We start from the raw sequence: 20,517 nt of genomic DNA on the forward strand, positions 1-20,517 counted from the left end.
CACAGGCAGCAGCCCTAGGTAAGCAGAGGGTAGCTATTGCCCTGGCTGTGCTTTATTTTACAGACTTACTGAGTTCCTTCTATGTGTCACACATTGTGCTAGGTGCTGAGAACACAAAGATGAAGAAGATGGGGCCTCTGTGCTTGGGGAATTCAGTCTAGCAGGGGAGACAGACCAGTAAACAACCAAACCTGTGGTTCTCCAAACTCCAAGGACCGTGCATTGAGTAAATAGCAGCAGGAGTAGCTGCTTTTTATAGACAGTTTGCTTTCCAGTGCCACTCACGTCACTCTTTCAAACTCTCTGACGGCATTCTCATTAGGGAGTCTCCTGAGGATAATCTCTTCCAGAAATGCCCCTTTAAAAATTAGATGGTTGGGGCTGGCCCCTTGGTGTACTGGTTAAGTCCGGCGTGCTGCGCGTTGGTGGCCCGGGTTCGCGGGTTCAGATCTTAGGTGTGTACTTACACTGCTCGTCAAGCCATACTGTGGCAGCAACCCACATACAAAATAGAGAAACATTGGCACAGATGCTAGCTCAGGGCTAATCTTCCTCAAGCAAAAAAAGAGGAGGATTGGCAACAGATGTTAGCTCAGGGCTATATATAATGTGATAATGTGATAAGTGCTATGGTAGAAGTACTCACAGGGTATTATGAGAACATCTAAATTTTAGGCGGGGCATGTGAGGGAAGCCATTGAAGAGTTGACACTTGAACTGAGTCTTGAAATCCAGAAAAGGAAGGGCGTGTCTGGTAGGGCATATGCTGGGGTGCTAAGATGCAACAGAGCATAGAATATTCAAGGAATTACAAGAAGTTCGGTGTAGATGGAGAGAAGAAATATGGTGAAGAATGAGTTTTGAGAATGGCCCCTCTGCCGTTCTTACTCGGTTCACTCTCCCTGGATGATCTCATCCAAACCTATGACCACAGCCACTACTTCTGGGCTAGGGACTCCCAGATCTTTCTCCAGATCAGATCTCTTCCTGAATTTTAGGTCTCTCTTCAACGGCTTTTTGGTATTCCCACAGACACTGCAAACTCAGCATGGCTAAATTCCAGATCACCATCATCTCCACCAAATATGCTTATCTTCCTGTATTCCCTGTTTTAGCAGATGGGATGATTTTCTTTTTTTTTTTTTTTTATTGGTTTATAACATTGTAAAAATTTCTGGTGTACATCATTGTACTTCTATTTCTGCATAGATTACATCATGTTCACCACCAAAATACTAATTACAACCCATCACCATACACATGTACCAAATTATCCCTTTCACCCTCCTCCCTCCCCCCTTCCCCTCTGGTAACCACCAATCCAATCTCTGTCCCTATGTGTTTGTTTATTGTTGTTATTATCTACTACTTAATGAAGGAAATCATACGGTATTTGACCTTCTCCCTCTGACTTATTTCACTTTGCATTATACCCTTAATGTCCGTCCATGTTGTCACAAATGGCTGGATTTCATCGTTTCTTATGGCTGAGTAGTATTCCATTGTGTATATGTACCACATCTTCTTTATCCATTCGTCCCTTGATGGGCACTTAGGTTGCTTCCAAGTCTTGGCTATTGTGAATAACGCTGCAATGAACACAGGGGTGCATGTACCTTTGCAAATTGGTGTTTTCAAGTTCTTTGGATAAATACCCAACAGTGGAATAGCTGGATCATATGGTAGTTCTATCCTTGCTTTTTTGAGGAATCTCCATACTGTTTTCCATAGTGGCTGCACCAGTTTGCACTCCCACCAGCAGTGTATGAGAGTTCCCTTCTCTCCACATCCTCTCCAACACATGTTGTTTCCTGTCTTGTTAATTATAGCCATTCTGAGGGGCGTGAGGTGATATCTCATTGTAGTTTTGATTTGCATTTCCCTGATAGTTAGTGATTTTGAACATCTTTTCATGTGTCTGTTGGCCATCTGTATATCTTCTTTGGAGAAATGTCTGTTCAGGTCTTTTGCCCATTTTTTAATTGGGTTGGTAGTTTTTTTGTTGTTGAGATGCATGAGTTCTTTATATATTTTGGAGATTAAGCCCTTATCAGAAGTATGGTTTGCAAATATCTTCTCCCAATTGTTAGGTTGTCTTTTCGTTTTGTTGATGGTTTCTTTTGCTGTGCAGAAGCTTTTTAGTTTGATGTAGTCGCAAATGGGATGATTTTCTATGCAGTTGTCCAAACGAATTTAGGAGTCAGGCTAAACTTTTCTTTCTTGTTTACTACTACCCCTTTAACTCCCAGATCCTATCTCTAAAACCTCTAGATTCCTAAACCTCTATCTCCTAAAAATGTTTTTAATCTATCACTATTGCGATAGCTCAATAATAATGATAATGAGATTATCCTTATGTGCCACGCACTGGTCCAAGCACTTTATGAATGTTAACTCATTTAATGTCCATATCAACCCTATGAGGTGGGTATCATTATTTTTCCCATTTTACACATAAGAAAGCTGAGGCATAGAGAAGTTGAAGTAATGTACCCCAGGTCACTGAATGAATGGTGGAGCTGAGATTCAAACCAGAGTCTGTGCTCTTAATCATTTCTCAGTTCCATTTAGTGCTTCATTGCTTCTTTTCTGAATGATTGCAGTAACTCTTCCACTGGTCTTTCTGTCTTACTCTTATATCTCTTCAAGTCTTCTTTTCCAATTTATCATCAAAGGGACCCGTTCTCAAAGACTAATCTGATCACACTGTGCCTTTGTTTAAAAATTTACTATAGCATTTAGGATAAACTCCTTTATTATCTGTTCTCTGCCTACTTCTCATTTCTCATTTCTTGATATTCCTCTATCAGACCCCTAAACAGTCACCATAGCTGAGGTTTCCCAAATGGATCACTCTCTCATGAATATACTTGTCTTTGCAGTGCAATTTCCCTTTCCCCGCACACTTCTCCATTTGATCAATTCTTACTAATCCTTTAAGACTTGGTTCAACCATCTCTTCTTGGGGAAGCTTTTTTCTAATCCTTTCCTGCCCCTAACCATGCTGATTTAGGTGATCTTCCTGTGTATTTCCACAGTGTTTTTGCCTAGCATGCCTTGGATTATTGATTTACTTTCTAACTCTTGCTTTCTCTACCAGGCTATCACATCTTTGGATTGTAGTGCTTAGCACAGGGTCTGGCACATGGTAGGCGTTCTTTGAATGTATATTTGGTGAATAAATTATGATGATCCTTGTATGCCAAGGTGATTGGAAGCTTCATACACATCAGTGAGATCTTTGATTACTTGGCTTTTGCTATAAGCCCTGAAGAGTCTTTGAGGCTGGGGGTGCTGTTTTTCAGGCACTTTGCATGTTTGTCATCCAAGTACATGTGTCCTGGTGTGCCAGCAGTGATGAGCACCTTACTGGCCAACATCAATGCCTACTATGCCCACACAACCGCCTCCACCAATGTCTCTGCGTCTGATCGCTTTGCAGCCTCCAACTTTGGGGTGAGTATGATGTAAAAACATATCTACCTGTTTGTTACCAATTAACAAAGTTTGCTTTTTTCACGGTCGGTACTGTCGAGTTGGTTGATATGCCTATAATTCAGATAGCTGCCACTTAGATGAACTTGTTTTCTCATGGGTATCTAGACTATGCTAATAGACTATCCTTATTTCATTATGGATATGTAGACTTACTAATAGACTCTCCTCAGATATGGATAAATGAGAGAAGGCAGAATAGCACCACCATGGTTTGGGAGGGGTGGAGCACCGCCTGGCTCAGGCAGAACCTCTCTAGGCCAAGAACTTGGTTGAGTCACCATGTTCCTGAGTCCTGCAGGTCCACAAATGGATGTTTCTTAATATTATTCAGTCTCTCTCTGACAGATTCATACCACTTAAGCTCATATGAGACTGATGTCTAAGCAAGGATACCAGTATATACCTAAGCCTATCCCTTTTCTAGTTGTCTGGACTATTTTCCCTATCCAGAGTTTGCCCTTTCCTGGTGTTAAGGTGCTTGAGAAGTTGAATCTTTACTCAGAATGTCACCTGACATAAGTTCAGTATAAACTGGATGAAATATCTTTGATCCACCACAAAGATTACCTCTTTAGGGATAAAATTACTGATACCCCCACATCCACTGGGTCTCTGAGCCCTTTTTTTTCGTACTAACCACTTTTCTTATTGTTAAGAGTCTTTCTGTAGATGAATTAATATCATTGATTAAGCTAGTCAAATATCTGTTCCATTCTGTTTCATCCCATTATATATTGTCTTTATCAGTATCTAATGATATATAACATAATCAGTATATGAATTCTAGGAGTGCTATGCCAACAGCGTACAGGCACATGATTCCACATATAATTATACCTTTTCTCTAAAAATCAACTACTGGAGTAGTATATGTTATTTATATAACATTTAAAAAGTATAAACTAAGGGAAATGATGTGGAATGTGATTTAAAGAGAAACTCCATCAGGTCTGCCTGATCACCTTCCAAATGCATCATTATTTCTCCCTTCCATCATTACTGCTAGGCTGTTGCTATTTAACTATTATTAGCTACCCCAAGATAAGTCAGGAGACCAGAGGCTCAAGAACAAGTTGGAGAATGTGGCTGGAGTTTCCTTTTATTTGACTAAGATGAGTTAGAGTCCCAAAGGGATGGCGATACACAGGTCATCTCCTGACTCTTGTATAGAAAGAGCTGTTTCCCCTCCCAAGGACTTCCTTTCCCCTGCCACTGTGAGAAGATTCCCCAGTTTGAGACAGAGATGCTAAGAGATGGAACAGGGATCACCTATCCTATTTCTCCCGTATATTGTTTGTTGTTCTCCTTATGCATGGGGATGGAATAGGATGTGTCCCCAACCCAATGTCTCCTCCTCACCCAGAGGTGGTTCTGTTTCTGCTGCAGTCTAGGGGGTTCAGAAACAGATAATTTCTCTCTTCTCTGTTATTTATTTCCCACCCTCAGAAAGAGAGATTTGTAAAACTGCTGGACCAGCTACACAACTCACTGAGGATTGACCTCTCTACATACAGGGTGAGTGAAGACATGGCTGTGGGGTAGGTTAACAGATAATATCAAATTCAGTGTAGAGAGACTGTAGGCCAAGACTGAAGGCAAGGAAAATTGGTCTGTCATCACACCCAAGTGCATAGCCAATGCCATTGACACCTGTGGTTCTCCAAACTCCAAGGACCATGCATTGAGTAAATAGCAGCAGGAGCAGCTGCTTTTTATAGACAGTTTGCTTTCCAGTGCCACTCACGTCACTCTTCCAAACTCTCTGACGGCATTCTCATTAGGGAGTCTCCTGAGGATAATCTCTTCCAGAAATGCCCCTTTAAAAATTAGATAATTGGGGCTGGCCCCTTGGTGTACTGGTTAAGTCTGGCGTGCTGCGCTTTGGTGGCCTGGGTTTGCGGGTTCGGATCTCGGGCGTGTGCTTACACTGCTCGTCAAGCCATACTGTGGCAGTGACCCACCTACAAAATAGAGGAACATTGGCACAGACGCTAGCTCAGGGCTAATCTTCCTCAAGCAAAAAAAGAGGAGGATTGGCAACAGATGTTAGCTCAGGGCTAACCTTCCTCACCAAAAAAAAAATCAGATAATTACATTTCCTTCTTGCATTTTTCCATGCTCTCCTCATTTTCTGGGGAGATGTGAGATCTGGCTAAGTAGAGAGAGGGTAGCTTGGCTAGGGCAGTAATTTGTAGCAGACGTCATGTCCATTCCTAGAATGGAGGGAGGAAATAGATGTAGTAGGAGGATGGTACAGTACCTGGGATGGGGCAGGACAGAGAAATGGGCAGTTTCTCAGTTCTTCCCTAAGTTAGATCTTCTTAGAGTGTCTTCATTACTTTAAAGTGTTGTGACTTTCCAAAACAGGCAATATACCCACATTAAAAAGTAAGTATAAACATAACCTCAAAGTCAAAAAGAAATGAAGTTTTCATTATCTGCACTTTCAGTGCCCTCCATTTGCATGAATAATGGAGAGTTGACTGTATATCTTATATTTGGCATATAAGTAGCCATTTGAAGGTTTAAAAAAGTGACCCTTAAAATGGAGAGTGGCTCAACATCTCCCTTCAGCTCTCCTTGGCAGCTTCCTCCTAAAACTGATGCCAAAGGGAATGAAGCAAGGCATGGCGGGAAGGTCCTAAGGATCTCGCTCCTAAAGCAGTTCTGCTCAGAGCTCTGCCATCTGCTGGCTCCAGAATGGTAGTCTAGCTGGAGTCACTGTACGGCAAGTACACGTCCTGGATCTCAGTCTGATCTGTAGTGTAGCTCCACTTATATTCCAGGATATACAGTTAGATTGTTAACTTTTGAAGAACTCACTGTTTAGGTGTAATAATCTTCACCTAAGAAAAATGTGCGTGTGAGTGTGTTCATTTATGCAAATACTCACACATTGCATGGGAAGTAGGGTTGAAGGTAGGAAGTGTTGCCTTCCTGGCTGGGGATTATTAATCCCTGCTTTTGGCAAGGGCCTGTCTGTGTCAGTGGGAAAGAGAGGGAGACCTGTAGCATTACAGCTTTTTTGTCCAGCTCAACTAGGGAAAATCCCAGTGGGTAGCAGTTAGAGAAGCTTTTAATTTCATTGCTTTTGACAGGGAAGCCTTTCATATTTCTCTGTTCCTTTCTTACATTTGCTTTATTTGCAACAGAATAATTTCCCTGCTGGGAGCCCTGAGCGGCTTCAAGACTTAAAGTCCACAGTGGATTTGCTAACCAGCATTACTTTCTTCAGAATGAAGGTAAGAGATGAACTAGGCTGGTTGATGCTGGGCTGGGGACCTGGCCACAAAGACATGGAGAATAAGAATCATTGGGCACAGTCTGAGGCTACAGGATTCGTTACCTCTACGCCTATATTTCCATACACCTGTTCCCTGGGTTACTTCTGAGAAAACAAGGGATTAACATGGATGGGCTGGGCTGTTCTCCCCATCAGCTATCCTGGCAATTTCATCCCAGAGCAAGGTCCAGGGCCCTATAGACAGATGAAGGAATTTAGAGCAGTTTGGGGAGAGTTCTGGGAGGAGATCCAACCCAGGTGATTGGGACCCTGGGTCCATATTTCTTTTATTAATTGGCAGGTGCAAGAACTGCAAAGCCCTCCAAGAGCCAGCCAGGTGGTAAAGGATTGCGTGAAGGCCTGTTTGAACTCCACATATGAGTATATCTTCAACAACTGCCATGACTTGTACAGCCGTCAGTACCAGCTGGTAAGAGTTTCAGAAATCAGGTGGGACCAGCTTTCAGTGGCTCTTGGAACTCAGCTTTCCTTTGCTGTGGTCATAGTGGAGGGGAGCTCAGGACAAAGTCCTTCATGTTCTCAAGGGTGAGTGAGTTGTAGAGTGTGGACCATTTGACCATGTGAGACATTTGTTTATGGACAAGGACCGTTGGATGAGAAGAGACATAACTGAGTCAAACAGAAGTAGCAATAGTAAGCTTTAGTTTGGTGCTAAAGAAAGTGACCAGAATTTGAGCACAGTTTCAGGGGATGAGTAGGCAAATTCTCAGTCCATCCCAGAGTCTTTTTTTCTCCCCCAGGTTTAATTTTATTCTGACGCATGTGGACCGACCCCTCTGTGTTGTAGGCTGCCTTCCTCTGAGATCAGTAACTGTCTCTCTGAGCTACCGGCTTGTGGAAGTTTAAATTTTCCCCCTGACCACTTCTCTGTGTACTGCATGGTCTTCTGAGATACATTCATCAGCTGACTATCAAGACTGACCCTGTCCTTGAGGCTAAGCTACTTTACCTGTTTTACGCTGGCATCATAACTCAGTGCCTGGTGACTACATATTTCTAGATTCTTTCAATAATTTTTTTTTTCTCATTTCAAAGCCAGGACTTCTTCTGGGTCTGATTACTCAGTTGCAGTTCCTGTCTTAGCAGTGTCTTACAGACCACGCGTTTGCCAAATAGATTCTTTTCAGTCTGACAGATATGTATTGAATGTTTGCTCTAGGCCAGGTCTGAGGAAAGCATAGTGCTCCTTCAGAGTCTCATGAGCGTATGTATAATTCCAATCAAAGCAGTCCGTTAGAAGGGCCTTGAAAGAGGGATAAAATTTGAAGGGATTCCAAGGAAGAAGTTACTCTTGCTCAGATACTGGTAAAAGCTACATAGAACAAGGGGCATTTGAAATAGACCTTAAAAGGCAATAGGATTTGGGGCAGCATGTGATAGGAGGACAGCCTTTGGTCAATACATAGAATTTGTAAAGCTTCCTAGGAGCACTTTAGTAAAGACTAAAATCTTGTTTGCACTGCCCCCTCGCATTCCCTAATGTACTTTTTATGCCAGCACTATCTTTAAGGCTTCTTCCTTTTAAGGTTTGTAAAATCTCCCATTGGTTCTGGAGTCCATGGAAGGTTTTCCTGGGGCCTTTATTTAGCTTGCCACACTCTGGGCCCCTCTGTCATCCAACTGTGGCTTTTCTCTGGTTGGGAGAAGACACTGTTCTGGGCTTTGATCTTTCAGCTATGCAGGGGTCTGTCTGTGTATTTGGTCTCTATGCCCTAGCATGAGATGAACTAGACTTTGAAAGGGGGCTTATAAACCATTCAGGGACTTTCTTTAGCCTTTGAATTTTGCTAACGGTTTTTCACTTTCACTCTCCTTTTCTCATTCATTATTTACACTGAAGTAAACCTTTGTTATCTTTTTTTATTTCCCTCTACTGACCTTCAGTCATTGGTTTATTCACTCATCCATTCCTTTAACAAACTGAGCACTAGGGATGTAAAGTTGATTAAGACACATCTCTGCCTTTGGGGATCTCATTGTTTGGTGGAGGTGGAGGGCAAATTACTACATTTATTGTTTTTAAAATTTTATTGTTACTACATTTTATTGTAGTTGTAGTTGTCTGTTATGTCTATACCAGAGGTTCACAGAGGGTGCTCTAGGATCCCAGAAGAGAGGCATCCAACCAGACCAGGGATGTTAGGGAAATCTCAGAAAAGGAAAAGCTCAACCTGAATTTTAAGGAATGAGTAGGAATTAGCGAAAGAAAGGGGCTGGAGAGGAGGCGGATGCCATATAGAGGAAATAGAATGTTTGGAGGCACAGAATTGTGAATAAGTATGTTAATTTGAAGAAGTATAAGTAATTTAGGGTAGTTCAGTGTCAGGCTTTGGAGTTCGGCTATCTGGGATTAATTCTTGGTTCTGCTATATAATTGCTACATGACCTTGGGCAAGTAATGTAGCCTCACTTATTATCACCTTCATCTGTAAAGTGAAAGTGATAATAATTTCTACCCAGTGCAGTTGTTATGAGGATTAAATGAGATAATGCATGAAAAGTTCTTAGCAGAATGCCTGGCACATAGTAAGCCCTAAATAAGTGGAGGTAGTGGTGTGGTGATGGCTGCAAAAAAGAGGAGTGGTAAGGTATGAGGTTGAGAGAGAGGTCATATTCTGAAGGCCCTTTGTGTCAAGTTATGGAGTTGGAACTTTACTGAAGGCCATTAAAGGGCAGAGGATTAACACATGAGATTTTCCTTGCAGAAAGATCACTGACAACTGCATGGAAGAGGGATTGGATTGAAGATCAAAGACCAGTTAGGAGATCCTTGCATGATAAGAGCCTGAGCCAGGATAGTGGCAGAGAAAGTTAAAGGAGGAGATGTATTTGAGTGATATTAAGGAGGCAGAATCCACATTCTGTGGATTCTGTCCTGGTTTTTAGTAACTTCCTGGTAATGCAGGCTTATTAAGGACTGTGGACACTTTGTGATTACATATCGCATCCCACATCAAAGCCCTGGGCAGTTCCAACTTTGCTTTTGTCCCAGTGGGAGATAAATGTCCATTCCAGCCTCTCTGTGGTGACCCCTACTTTTCCTGCCTGGAGTCTGAATGTACAGTTGTTTCTCCTCTCCTGAGATGTACTGTTGTATTCCTTTAGCTCTTCCCAACCAAGGCCTTTCCTTTTTTTTTTTTTCCAGCTTTATTGAGATATTATTGACATGTAGCATTGTGTAAGTTTAAGGTGTACAATGTGATGATTTGATACACATATATGTTGCGAAATGTTTACCATGGTAAGGTTAGTTAACACATCCTTCACCTCACATAATTACCATTTTGTTGTTGTTGTTATGGTGAGAACATTAAAGCCCTATTCTCATAGTAACTTTCAAGTCTACAGTACAGTATTAACTATGGTCACCATGCTGTACCTTAGATCCCCAGAACCTATTCATCTTATACCTGAACGTTTGTACCCTTTGACCAACATGTCCCCATTTCCCCCATTCCACAGTCCCTGGCAACTACCATTCTGCTCTTTGTTTCTATGAGTTCAGTGTTTTTAGATTCCACATATAAGTGAGATCATACAGTATTTGTCTTTCTCTGTCTGACTTATTTCACTTAGCGTAATGCCCTCAAGGTCCATCCATGTTGTTGCAAATGACAGGATTTCCTTCTTTTTTATGGCTGAATAATAATCGATTGTATTTATATACCACATTTTTTTAATCCATCCATCCATCAGTGGACACTTAGGTTGTTTCCATGTCTTGGCTACTGTGAATAATGCTGCAATAAACATGGGGATACAGATATCTCTTCAAGATGGTGATTTCATTTCCTTTGGATATATACTTAGAAGTGGGATTGCTGGACCATATAGTAATTCTATTTTTAATTTTTTGGTGAACCTCCATATTGTTTTCCATAATGGCTATACCAATGTACATTCCCACCAATAGTGCACAAGTGTTCCCTTTTCTCCACATTCTAGCCAGCATTTATCATCTCTTGTCTTTTTGATACTATTATCCATTCTAACAGGTGTGAGGTAACATCTCATTGTGGTTTGATTTGCATTTCTTTGATGATTAGTGATAATGAGCACCTCTTCACGTACTTGTTGGCCATTTGTATGTCGGCTTTGGAGAAATGTCTATTCAAGTCAGATTTTTTCCTATTGAGTTGTATGAGTTCCTTATATATTTTGGCTATTAGCCCCCTATCAGATATATCCTTTGCAAACATTTTTTCCCATTTTGTAGGTTGCCTTTTCATTTTGTTGATCGTTTCCTTCGCTGTGCAGAAACTTTTAGTTTGATGTAGTCCCACGTGTTGATTTTTGCTTTTGTTATTTTTGCTTTTGGTGTCATATCCAAAAAATCACTGCTAAGACCAATGTCAAGAAGCTTTTTCCCTATGTTTTCTTCTAGGAGTTTTATGCTTTCAGGTCTTATGTTTAAGTCCTTAATCCATTTCGAGTTAATTTTTGTGAGTAGTATAAGATAGGGGTCCAGTTTCATTCTTTTGCATGTGAATATCCAGTTTTCCAAACACCATTTATTGAAGAGATTATCCTTTCCCTATTGAGTATTCTTCGCTCCCCAAGGCCTTTTCTCATCCAGATAGGCAAATAGCTTCCTAGATGCAGATCTTCATCCTAATGATATTCAGGGGGTTAAGGGAAGTCCTAACCCACTGAAGGGTAGACCAACCTGCATGCTAGGTTTGTTCAGTAGCTCCTGCAGAACTTGAAGGAGCTTCTCAGAGCTTAGATGTGTATATATGTGTGAGATGGTTGGGGAATGGGTGTGAGACGAGGGCTGCCAGTGGGGGTCACATGAAACTAGACCTACTTCATGAGACTGGAGGGGCTGCTTACTTCAGCCAAGGAGTTACCATACCCATAGCTACTGAGAGAAGGAGGAAGGGGCATGGGCATCTCTATGTCTCATAGACTGACCAAGCTTATTGCATCAGTGCCCTGGAGCTGGGGAGAGACGTTCTCAGGGACAGACTCTTTGTGTCCAAGGACTGCCAACAGTCACCCCTCTGACAGCACAGGGGCGGCTAGTGGAAGACAGGCTCTGGGAGAGGAGGGGTAGCTGACTCTAGACGAGGGGGTGTGGGGAGGGGAAGAGAAAGAGAAAGACTGAAGACACTCTCCACATTCCACTCTAACTCTCACTGTCTGTCACTGTCTTATCTGGAACAAGAAGCAGGAGCTGCCTCCAGAGGAACAAGGGCCCAGCATTCAGAACCTGGATTTTTGGCCCAAACTCATCACGCTCATTGTGTCAATCATAGAGGAAGATAAGAATTCCTACACACTCGTTCTGAACCAGTGAGTGTCACCCACTTGGTCCTGTCCGGTTGGTGGTTGGTTTGTCCTTCAGTCTAACAGCCTCTTTCTTTCTTGTTTCTGTGTGTTTGCAGTGCCACCTCTTCCTCCTGTCTATCCGTCTGTCTCTTGTCCTTGTATCTGTCTGGGTAACTGTTTCTGGAGACAGGTGTGGAAACATAATGGGGGGCCCTGTCCAGACTGAGCCAGCCTCCCTGACATGCGAGGCCTCTGGGAATGGCTGCCGTAGGAGTCCCAGGGGATCCAGAGACCATGTGTGTATATGTCTGTCCACTGTGAATAAAGTGGGCCATCTTATAGCCCACCTCTTTCCCCTTCTCCTCCAGCTTATTTAGCCTTGGCCTGCCTTCTAGCCTCAACCCTTCTCCTCTGGGCCTCAATTCCCTGCTTTTTGGGCATCCTCTCCCCTGGGCCCACCATGCCTGAGGGCATCTGCTGCCCCTACTTGTCCCACCACTGGCCCCTAGGCCCCTTTTCCCCAGATGGAGCCCAGCCTTGTTTCCAAGGCTTCCCGTCTCTTCAATCTGACCTCCAAGAACTAGGCACATTAGCCTTGGAAGCAATCAAATCAAATGGCTCTTGCCTTGTTCTCTGACTATGGCTTCTTCCGTCATCCAGGTTTCCTCAGGAGTTGAATGTGGGAAAAGTCAGCGCAGAAGTGATGTGGCAACTCTTTGCCCAAGACATGAGATATGCACTGGAGGGTAAGGGTGTGCCCAAGGCAGTGGGCTGCAGGCCCCTAGCCCGAGCACCTTGTTTGCTGTCCCTTTCCTCTCCCAGACAACTACAAGTTCTGGATGAATGGTACAGTGAGAAACTAGAGGGATTCTAGGCATAGTGGATGATAGGCCTCAGGAGGCCTTGGGTGGGCCAAGCTTTAGCCAAAAGAATAAGGGAAATGGCTGTATGGATGTAGGTTCTTCCTTCCAGCTTTAGAGCAAGTGCCTGTTTAAGACTTGCCCATCCCATGCTGGATGTTCTCAAGTGGCCCACTCCCTGGAGAATGGTCTTGTGAAACTTATCTTTACAGTTTTAAAGAATCCTAGACCCTTAAATACATAGCTAGTAAGATTATTTTCTCACACTGGGGACTGCCTGCCCTGGCTTTCCTTGAAAGCTGTTCTGGATTGGTATGACAAAGCCAGAAAAATGCTTATTCTCTCACTTCTCCTATATAGCAAGGTCACAGACAAATTATTATTCATCTTATTCATTCAGCTTATTCTTTTATTCATTTCCCACTTTGGTCCACAAAGATATCACTCTCTACCTGTATCAGACCTTCTCATTTGTACCCATCTGTGCTCACTTATTTAGCTGCCTGTCCTGTCTGTTTATATATGTTAGTCTATCTCCTCAGTCTGTGAAAGTGGATCTAGAAGGAGGGGGAGCAGTCTGGGGCAAGAACAAAGCAGAGTCTGGGTCTGTTATTTGGGTAGAGTGGCAGGGGAAATGGGTAACCCTCAGACTTTTAAACTTTTTGAGGTTTAGGATCAGTTAGTTTTTTTTTTAATTGAGGTATAATTGACATATACAACATTATATTAGTTTTAGGTGTACAACATAATGATTCGATATTTGTATATATTGCAAAATGATCACCACAATAAGTCTTGTTAACATCCGTCACCATACATAGTTACAAAAATTGTTTTCTTTGTGATGAGAACTTTTTTAAGATTTATTCTCTTAACAGCTTTCAGTTACACAATACAGTATTATTAACTGTAGTCGCCATGCTGTACATTAGATCTCCATGAGTTATTTATTTTATAACTGGAAGTTTGTACCTTTTGACCCCATTCACCCACTTCACACACATCCCACCCCCTGCCTCTGGCACCCACCAATCTGTTCTCTTTAGGATCAGCTAGTTTTGAGGTTGAAAGAAACCTTGAAGATCTGTGTTAAGTTTGAGGCAGCCACAGACTCTACACACACATTATGTAGTTCTCTCCCAGAGCAGTGGCTACCTCCTGCCCACACTGGGTCAAGCCTGGGGCTATAGCCCACTCCTCAGCCTGTCAGGCCAGTGAGGAGGTCGCCTGTCCCTCTCCTTCAGGCAGCACTTGGTGAGCCTGATGGGGAGTATGGTCCCAGTTCTTGACTGGATCTTGGGGGGAAAAAAGATAAATACCTGTGAATAATGAATCAATTCCACAAGAGGGATAGCGTGAGGTGGGGCAGAGGTTTCAAACAGAGATACCTCAGGAGCTCAGTGAAAAGGAGAAACCGGGAAGCTGGGCTGCAGGCCTTTTACCTGGTGCCAGTTCAGTCAGCTCTGCTTTTATCAATCTTATATGGGGTTCTAGGTGAGATTTCTTTTGAAAGGGGAGTTCTTCTGATGTTTGAAACAAACACACAAGGGTTGAAAACTGCTTTAAGGGAAAGAATTAATGTTGACCTAGTTTCACATCTCAATTTCACCACCTGCTCAGCACTGTGATCTTAGACTGAGCTACTAAATTTTTGTGAGCTCTCATTTTCTCAACTGTAAAATGGGAGTGATGATAGTATCTATTTCATTGAGCTGATGAAGTAACTGAGATGTATGTAACATACTTAGCATACTGCCTGGCATTTACTCAGCACTTAATAAATCTTAGTCACTAAGGACAATAAGAAACCATTACAGGCTCATGAGCTGAGATACTATGTGAACAAAGTAGTATTTTTATAAGATTTTACCTCAGTGGAAAATGGGGGCAGCGGTCACAGGGAAAGACTAGAAGCAGGGAGTGTAGATAATGTTGTAATAATTTAGGGCTGGGGCGGGGCCGGCCCCATGGCTTAGCGGTTAAGTGCGCGTGCTCTGCTACTGGCAGCCAGGGTTCGGACCCTGGGCGTGCACTGACGCACTGCTTGTCTGGCCATGCTGAGACCGTGTCCCACATACAGCAACTAGAAGGATGTGCAACTATGACATACAACTATCTACTGGGGCTTTGGGGAGAAAAAGGGAAAAAAAGGAGGATTGGCAATAGATGTTAGCTCAGGGCCGGTATTCCTCAGCAAAAAGAGGAGGATTGGCATGGATGTTAGCTCAGGGCTGATCTTCCTAAAAAAAAAAAAATTAGGGCTGAGGGGATGGGGCTGGGATTAGAGCAGAGAAATGGAGAGGGAAGAATGGGCTTTGATAGACATTGGCAGGAAGTTGTATAGGACTTAGTGATTGTCAGAATGTGGAGGGGAAGAGAAGGGGAGGAGTTTGGAGACCTGGATGATAAGAGGATACTGTTGACTCTGGCTGTGAAAATGCTATCACTCACCTAATATTTTTTAAGTCAACTTTATTGAAGTATAATTTACATACAATAAAATGAAAATACTTTAAGAGTACAATTCGATGAGTTTTGACAAATAAACACATCTGTGTAACTACTATCCCAATTAAAATATAGAATAGAAAGTTTCTTCGTGCTCCTTTGCAGTAAATCCCCACCCCAGTCACCAAGTGTTGATGGAGTATTTTCATTGTGCCAGGCACTCTGCTAGTTGTTGGAACCCCAGCGAGATGAATGAGGCATAGCTCCAGCCCTTGAGAAGCTCACAGACCAGTCTAGACAACAGACATATAATTTGGCAGTTACAATTCAAAGTTATAAGTGCCAGAAAAGGAATAAGCATAGGGTGCTGAGAGGAGAACCATGTAAGCCAGACCTGAGAAGCCTTCTTGGAAGACCTGGAAAGAGGACCTGGGAAGGCTTCCTGAAGGCAGTGGTACACAAACTGAAACCTGAAGGATGATAGTACTTAGCTGGTGGGGAGGAAGGGTAGTAGTGACAGGAAAGGGAGACACAGTACGTTCAGAGACCTGGGGTCTAGAGAGAGCTGGCATGCTCTCTGGAACTGGCAGCAGTAGTTCAGTATGACTAGCACTTTAGAGTGTAGGGGAAGAGATAAGTGAGAGATGAGGATAAACACGTAGGACAGAGCCAGATCATAAAGGAGGTTGTAAGCCATGTTTAGGCTTTTGAACTCTATCTTGAGGCATTTGGGAGCCACTGAAGTCTGTTAAGCACGGGATTGACATGATCAGATTTATAATGTAGAAAGGCCACTCACTGGCTACAGTGTGGAGAATGGATTGGAGGAGGAATGACCAGTTTGGAGACTATCGTAATGATCCAGGTTAGAACAAGACCTATGCAAGTAATAGTGTGGCTAGAAAGAAATGGATAGATTCCAGAGAAATTTTGGAGGTGAGATCAACAGGGATTGGTGATTTAACTGGATGTGAATAAAGAGGAAGAAGGAAGACTTGAGGGTGATGCTCAGCATTGAACAAGAGGATAAGATTAGTGTGTATACTCTGTTCAGCTCCAGCTGGAGATGTTAAGATGGCGAGAGATGGTGACTAGAGTTAAACCCGGGCAAAGTGAGATGTTCCATCAAAGCCTTATATAGACATTACCAGCACCAAAGAGAGATTTAGGGGAGATATCAGCAAGCTGGACAGTTGAAGTCACGTGGCTGAAAGAACTCTCCAAGGATGAAAGAAGAATGGAGGGAGGAATGTGGAAGTCAAGAGCAGGAGAAGGTGATAGATATGTGATTGCCCCTTTTGACAGATTAACCACACCCCCATGCCCACCCCCCAACAACAACCTCAAGCAACTTTGCTGGAGCATGACTCCATGGGACTTGTTAGAATAGTTGAGAGTGTGACCAGTGTTTCAGCAATCATCCTGTCCGTTTTGGTACCTCAGAAGTTAATGTAGAAATTGGAGTTTGGGACCAGAGTACAGATAATGGATTGACAGACTAAGTGCGAGTTATATGTCAATACAGAAGTAACGTGCAAGTCCTAGATGAAAGCAGTTAGGGAGCTCTGGAGTGATGAGCAGCACTGCCTCCACTTCCATTGGGTTGCTGAACAGGAAGGAGGGAGGGCCCTCCTGGTGGTACCTTTTTATGTTTCTAGGTTCTTGGACTGGTTTAAGAACAGCAGGGTGTCGGGTGGAAGAAAAGGGGCAAGCCCTGAGAGGGTCTCTCTGATATCCCTGATTTTTTCATTCTCTTTGTTGCTCATTGGTGTCTCTGCTCTGTCACAAGCATCCACTGTCATTCCTATACGAAAAGTCCTCTTTCTGGGTGTTAAGAACTTTTGGTTGTTGTCCCTTTGCCTCTAATCTTATACCTTTTTCCTCTTTTGTTGCTCACTGCTTCATAAAAGAGACTGCAAATTCAACTTCAGGTTGAGATGGTGCTGCCTGCAGTGCCAGGAGATTAAATTCCTGGGACCAGGAGCCCTTTGAGACTGAATTCCAGGCTCCCATTTCCTCCTTGAGTGTCTGCTGCACTAATTGACAAGGGCCAGCTGCCCTAGACTGGATGTTCTGCCTTGATGTGGAGGAGCATCACCCATGGCAACTAAAGTTGAGCAGTCGAGTCCCCAGGGACACTGGCCTTCGCTTCTCTGCTGCTCAGTACTCTCCCCCATTTGCTTGCTTTTACCATTATGTCATATGTAAGCACACAAATGGCTTTTATTATTCAGATTAATGCTTCATCTATAAAGGGGGTAGATAAAGAGAACCTGTGGGCGTGGCCAGTGCTTCAGACTCTCTGGGCAAGTTGTGGGTGATCTTTGTCCTAGATTTTCCAGAAGGCTCTGGAGATTCAGCTAGATGACCTTTCAAGTCCATAATAAGCATCCCATTTTCTGTAGCATGATGGGCCTTTCATCTGGCTGTGTTTCCATGGTTTCCAAACTGATTATTCTTATTTGCATACTTCTTTGAGAGTTCATTTTTCAGTGTCTCAGCTCTGTTCTGGGGCCCTTCAGTTTACCTCAAGATTCTGTTACACCGTGGCTGCTCATCTACTCTTTCTGTCAGCTTGAGCTCACTTTGGCTTTCCCTGTCTCTGTGTAGTTGTCATGGATCCATTCATGTCATGTACAACTGTTCATCTCTGTATTTAAGCCCATCTGAGGGAATGGCCCAGCTACTAGCATGAGAAAAGCCCTGGAAAACTGTCATTCCTCTCCAGTCTTAGGCAGTCTCCCCACTAATCAGCAGTAGCACCCACATCCCTTTCTCCTCTTCTTCACCAGAAGACCTCCCTTGGCACTTTCAAAAGGCATAGCAGGGAGACTAGAGGCCTTTTCTGGGAGTCTGGCTTAGTTGCTAAAGGAAGATTTGAGCCAGGCTCTTGGAAAGCAGAGCACTCACTGGTAGGGGGAAATGGCTGTGAGAAGGTGATTGGGAGTCACCCTTGTCCTAAGATACCTGATAGAGCCACCTAACTGGATCTGCCTCCTTGGGAAAGCTCAGGAACCATGGCCTGTACTGCCAGGACCCGCCTGACACAGCCTGTCTCCCCAACACTAGAGCATGAGAAAGACCGGCTCTGTAAGAGTGCTGACTACATGAACCTGCACTTCAAGGTGAAGTGGCTCCACAACGAATATGTGCGGGATCTGCCTGCCCTCCAGGGGCAGGTGCCTGAGTATCCTGCGTGAGTCATCATATGGGCACTGTGGAGGGAGGGGAAGAGGCTCCCTGTGGCTTACAGGGTGGGTGGGGCTAGTATCCTCAATTCAGTTCAGCAAGCCAGTCTTGAGACTACCTGTTCTGGGTACTGGTGTAGAAAGAGAAAAGTGTCAAACCATGCCCTACACTGCATGCCCTACATTGCCAGTCTGAGAGAGCTGTCAGGCATGTGGCATATGCCAACCACTAGCAAAAGTGTCAAACCATGTCCTACATTGCATGCCCTACATTGCCAGTCTGAGAGAGCTGTCAGGCATGTGGCATATGCCAACCACTAGCTCCAACCCCCAATTCTCCTGCCTGGCTGCAGGTGGTTTGAGCAGTTTGTCCTACAATGGCTGGATGAGAATGAGGATGTGTCCCTGGAATTCCTGCGTGGAGCCCTGGAACGAGATAAGAAGGATGGGGTAAGTGGAGGGCTTGGGCTGCATGGGGATCAGGCCAGGTCACCCAGCAGTTAGCTGTTAGCAAAACACCTGGGCTTTAGCCAGGATGGCTGTTCCTGCACTGTGGAGTCCATAAGGATGGCTGTTGAGGGCCACTGAGCCAGTGAGGAACCTGCTGGTTCCTTCTGAACCCTAAAAACTTGGAAAAAGGTAGTGGCTGAAGATGATCCTGTGTGTGTCCTTCCTTAGTTCCAACAGACATCAGAGCATGCACTCTTTTCCTGCTCTGTGGTGGATGTCTTCACACAGCTCAACCAGAGCTTTGAGATCATCCGGAAGCTGGAATGCCCAGACCCCAACATCCTTGCCCACTACATGAGGAGATTTGCTAAGGTGACTGTGACCCTCCTTAACCCTCCTGCTTACCACCACCACACTCACGGCCCAGTCACAGGCCTGAGCTCAACCCCTCTCTGCAGTGGCCTTCGGGTGAAGCCTGGTGTTACCCTGTTCTCCTTTTCATGTGTCTGTGGCAGACAAGTGGGTTTGTCTCAGTGCTATTCCAGGGTTGAGAGGGAGCTTGGTCCCTTACTGTGAGATTCCCCTTTACCTCCCTGTTGTTCTGGGATGCAAGGTGCGACCTCAGGCAAGATCCTTGTGGGGAGAGCTAAGGGTTCCCTCTCCTTTCCTTTTCTCCTCTTTTCTCAGACCATCGGGAAGGTGCTGATACAGTATGCAGATATCTTATCAAAGAACTTCCCAGCTTACTGCACAAAGGAAAAAATGGTGAGGGTCAGGCCCTGGGACCCCAAGAGAAGGGAGTGGAGGACATTTGACTCCTTGCTTTTGAAGCTATCCTCGGAGCCAAGGGGTGTGATGTCCTGACTTCTGATTCCCAGCAGGGCTTTGCTTGAGATTATGCCACGAAATAATAAGAACTTGACTAGGAGTTCCTCTGAGCCTCCGTTTGGTACTTTACCCTTTACTAAGCTAGACCTTTGCTTAGTCTTTCTTTTTATTTTTTAATAAAAAATTAAGACATTCAAAGAGTTATAAAGGATGATACCATGAACATGTGGGGTCCACCACTCAGCTCAAAAACAGTAACATTTGCTTCTAGTCCATTCATGGAGAATTGTCTGAATTGGGTCCAGATCTCAGTGCTTAGGGGGAGACGCATGTAATATGTGTTGTAAATTCCTTGTGGCTTTTGGAGTAGAGGGAGAGACCCTAGGCTGATGGGTCCTGTGCTGAGAGGAGCTAAGACTCAGCAGTTCCATCTGTCCCCAAAGCCCTGCATCCTGATGAACAACATGCAGCAACTGAGGGTCCAGCTGGAGAAAATGTTTGAGGCCATGGGAGGCAAGGAGGTAGGTCTTAGGGTTTGGGGTTGCTGCACTTTCCCTTTGTTCCACGCTCCCTGGCCACAGAACTCCACCCTCTCCTGACTAGGTATAGGCCAGGAGTTTAGCTTGGGCTCTGGGCTGGCTTGAGCTGAGAGATTTGAGTAGGCATTGGG

General features: G+C 44.0%; 1 protein-coding gene across 10 annotated transcripts in view; it reads left to right on the plus strand.

Annotated features, from left to right (window-relative positions):
- UNC13B (unc-13 homolog B) overlaps nt 1-20,517 on the plus strand; it is a 304,136-nt gene that overhangs the window by 277,674 nt on the left and 5,945 nt on the right. For 8 of the 10 annotated variants that reach the window (XM_058523437.1, XM_058523441.1, XM_058523435.1 and 5 more), the window contains 11 exons: nt 3,306-3,456; nt 4,945-5,013; nt 6,651-6,740; nt 7,083-7,211; nt 11,970-12,097; nt 12,734-12,819; nt 18,451-18,577; nt 18,923-19,019; nt 19,248-19,391; nt 19,707-19,784; nt 20,291-20,368. In XM_058523437.1, coding sequence (XP_058379420.1) covers nt 3,306-3,456; nt 4,945-5,013; nt 6,651-6,740; nt 7,083-7,211; nt 11,970-12,097; nt 12,734-12,819; nt 18,451-18,577; nt 18,923-19,019; nt 19,248-19,391; nt 19,707-19,784; nt 20,291-20,368 — 1,177 coding nt within the window. The remainder of the gene's footprint in view (nt 1-3,305; nt 3,457-4,944; nt 5,014-6,650; nt 6,741-7,082; nt 7,212-11,969; nt 12,098-12,733; nt 12,820-18,450; nt 18,578-18,922; nt 19,020-19,247; nt 19,392-19,706; nt 19,785-20,290; nt 20,369-20,517) is intronic. The other 2 variants (XM_058523436.1, XM_058523433.1) reach the window with 1 other exon arrangement.

The sequence above is a fragment of the Diceros bicornis genome, chromosome 28 (genome assembly GCF_020826845.1).
Source record: "Diceros bicornis minor isolate mBicDic1 chromosome 28, mDicBic1.mat.cur, whole genome shotgun sequence".
In the NCBI taxonomy this organism is placed as follows: Eukaryota; Metazoa; Chordata; class Mammalia; order Perissodactyla; family Rhinocerotidae; genus Diceros; species Diceros bicornis.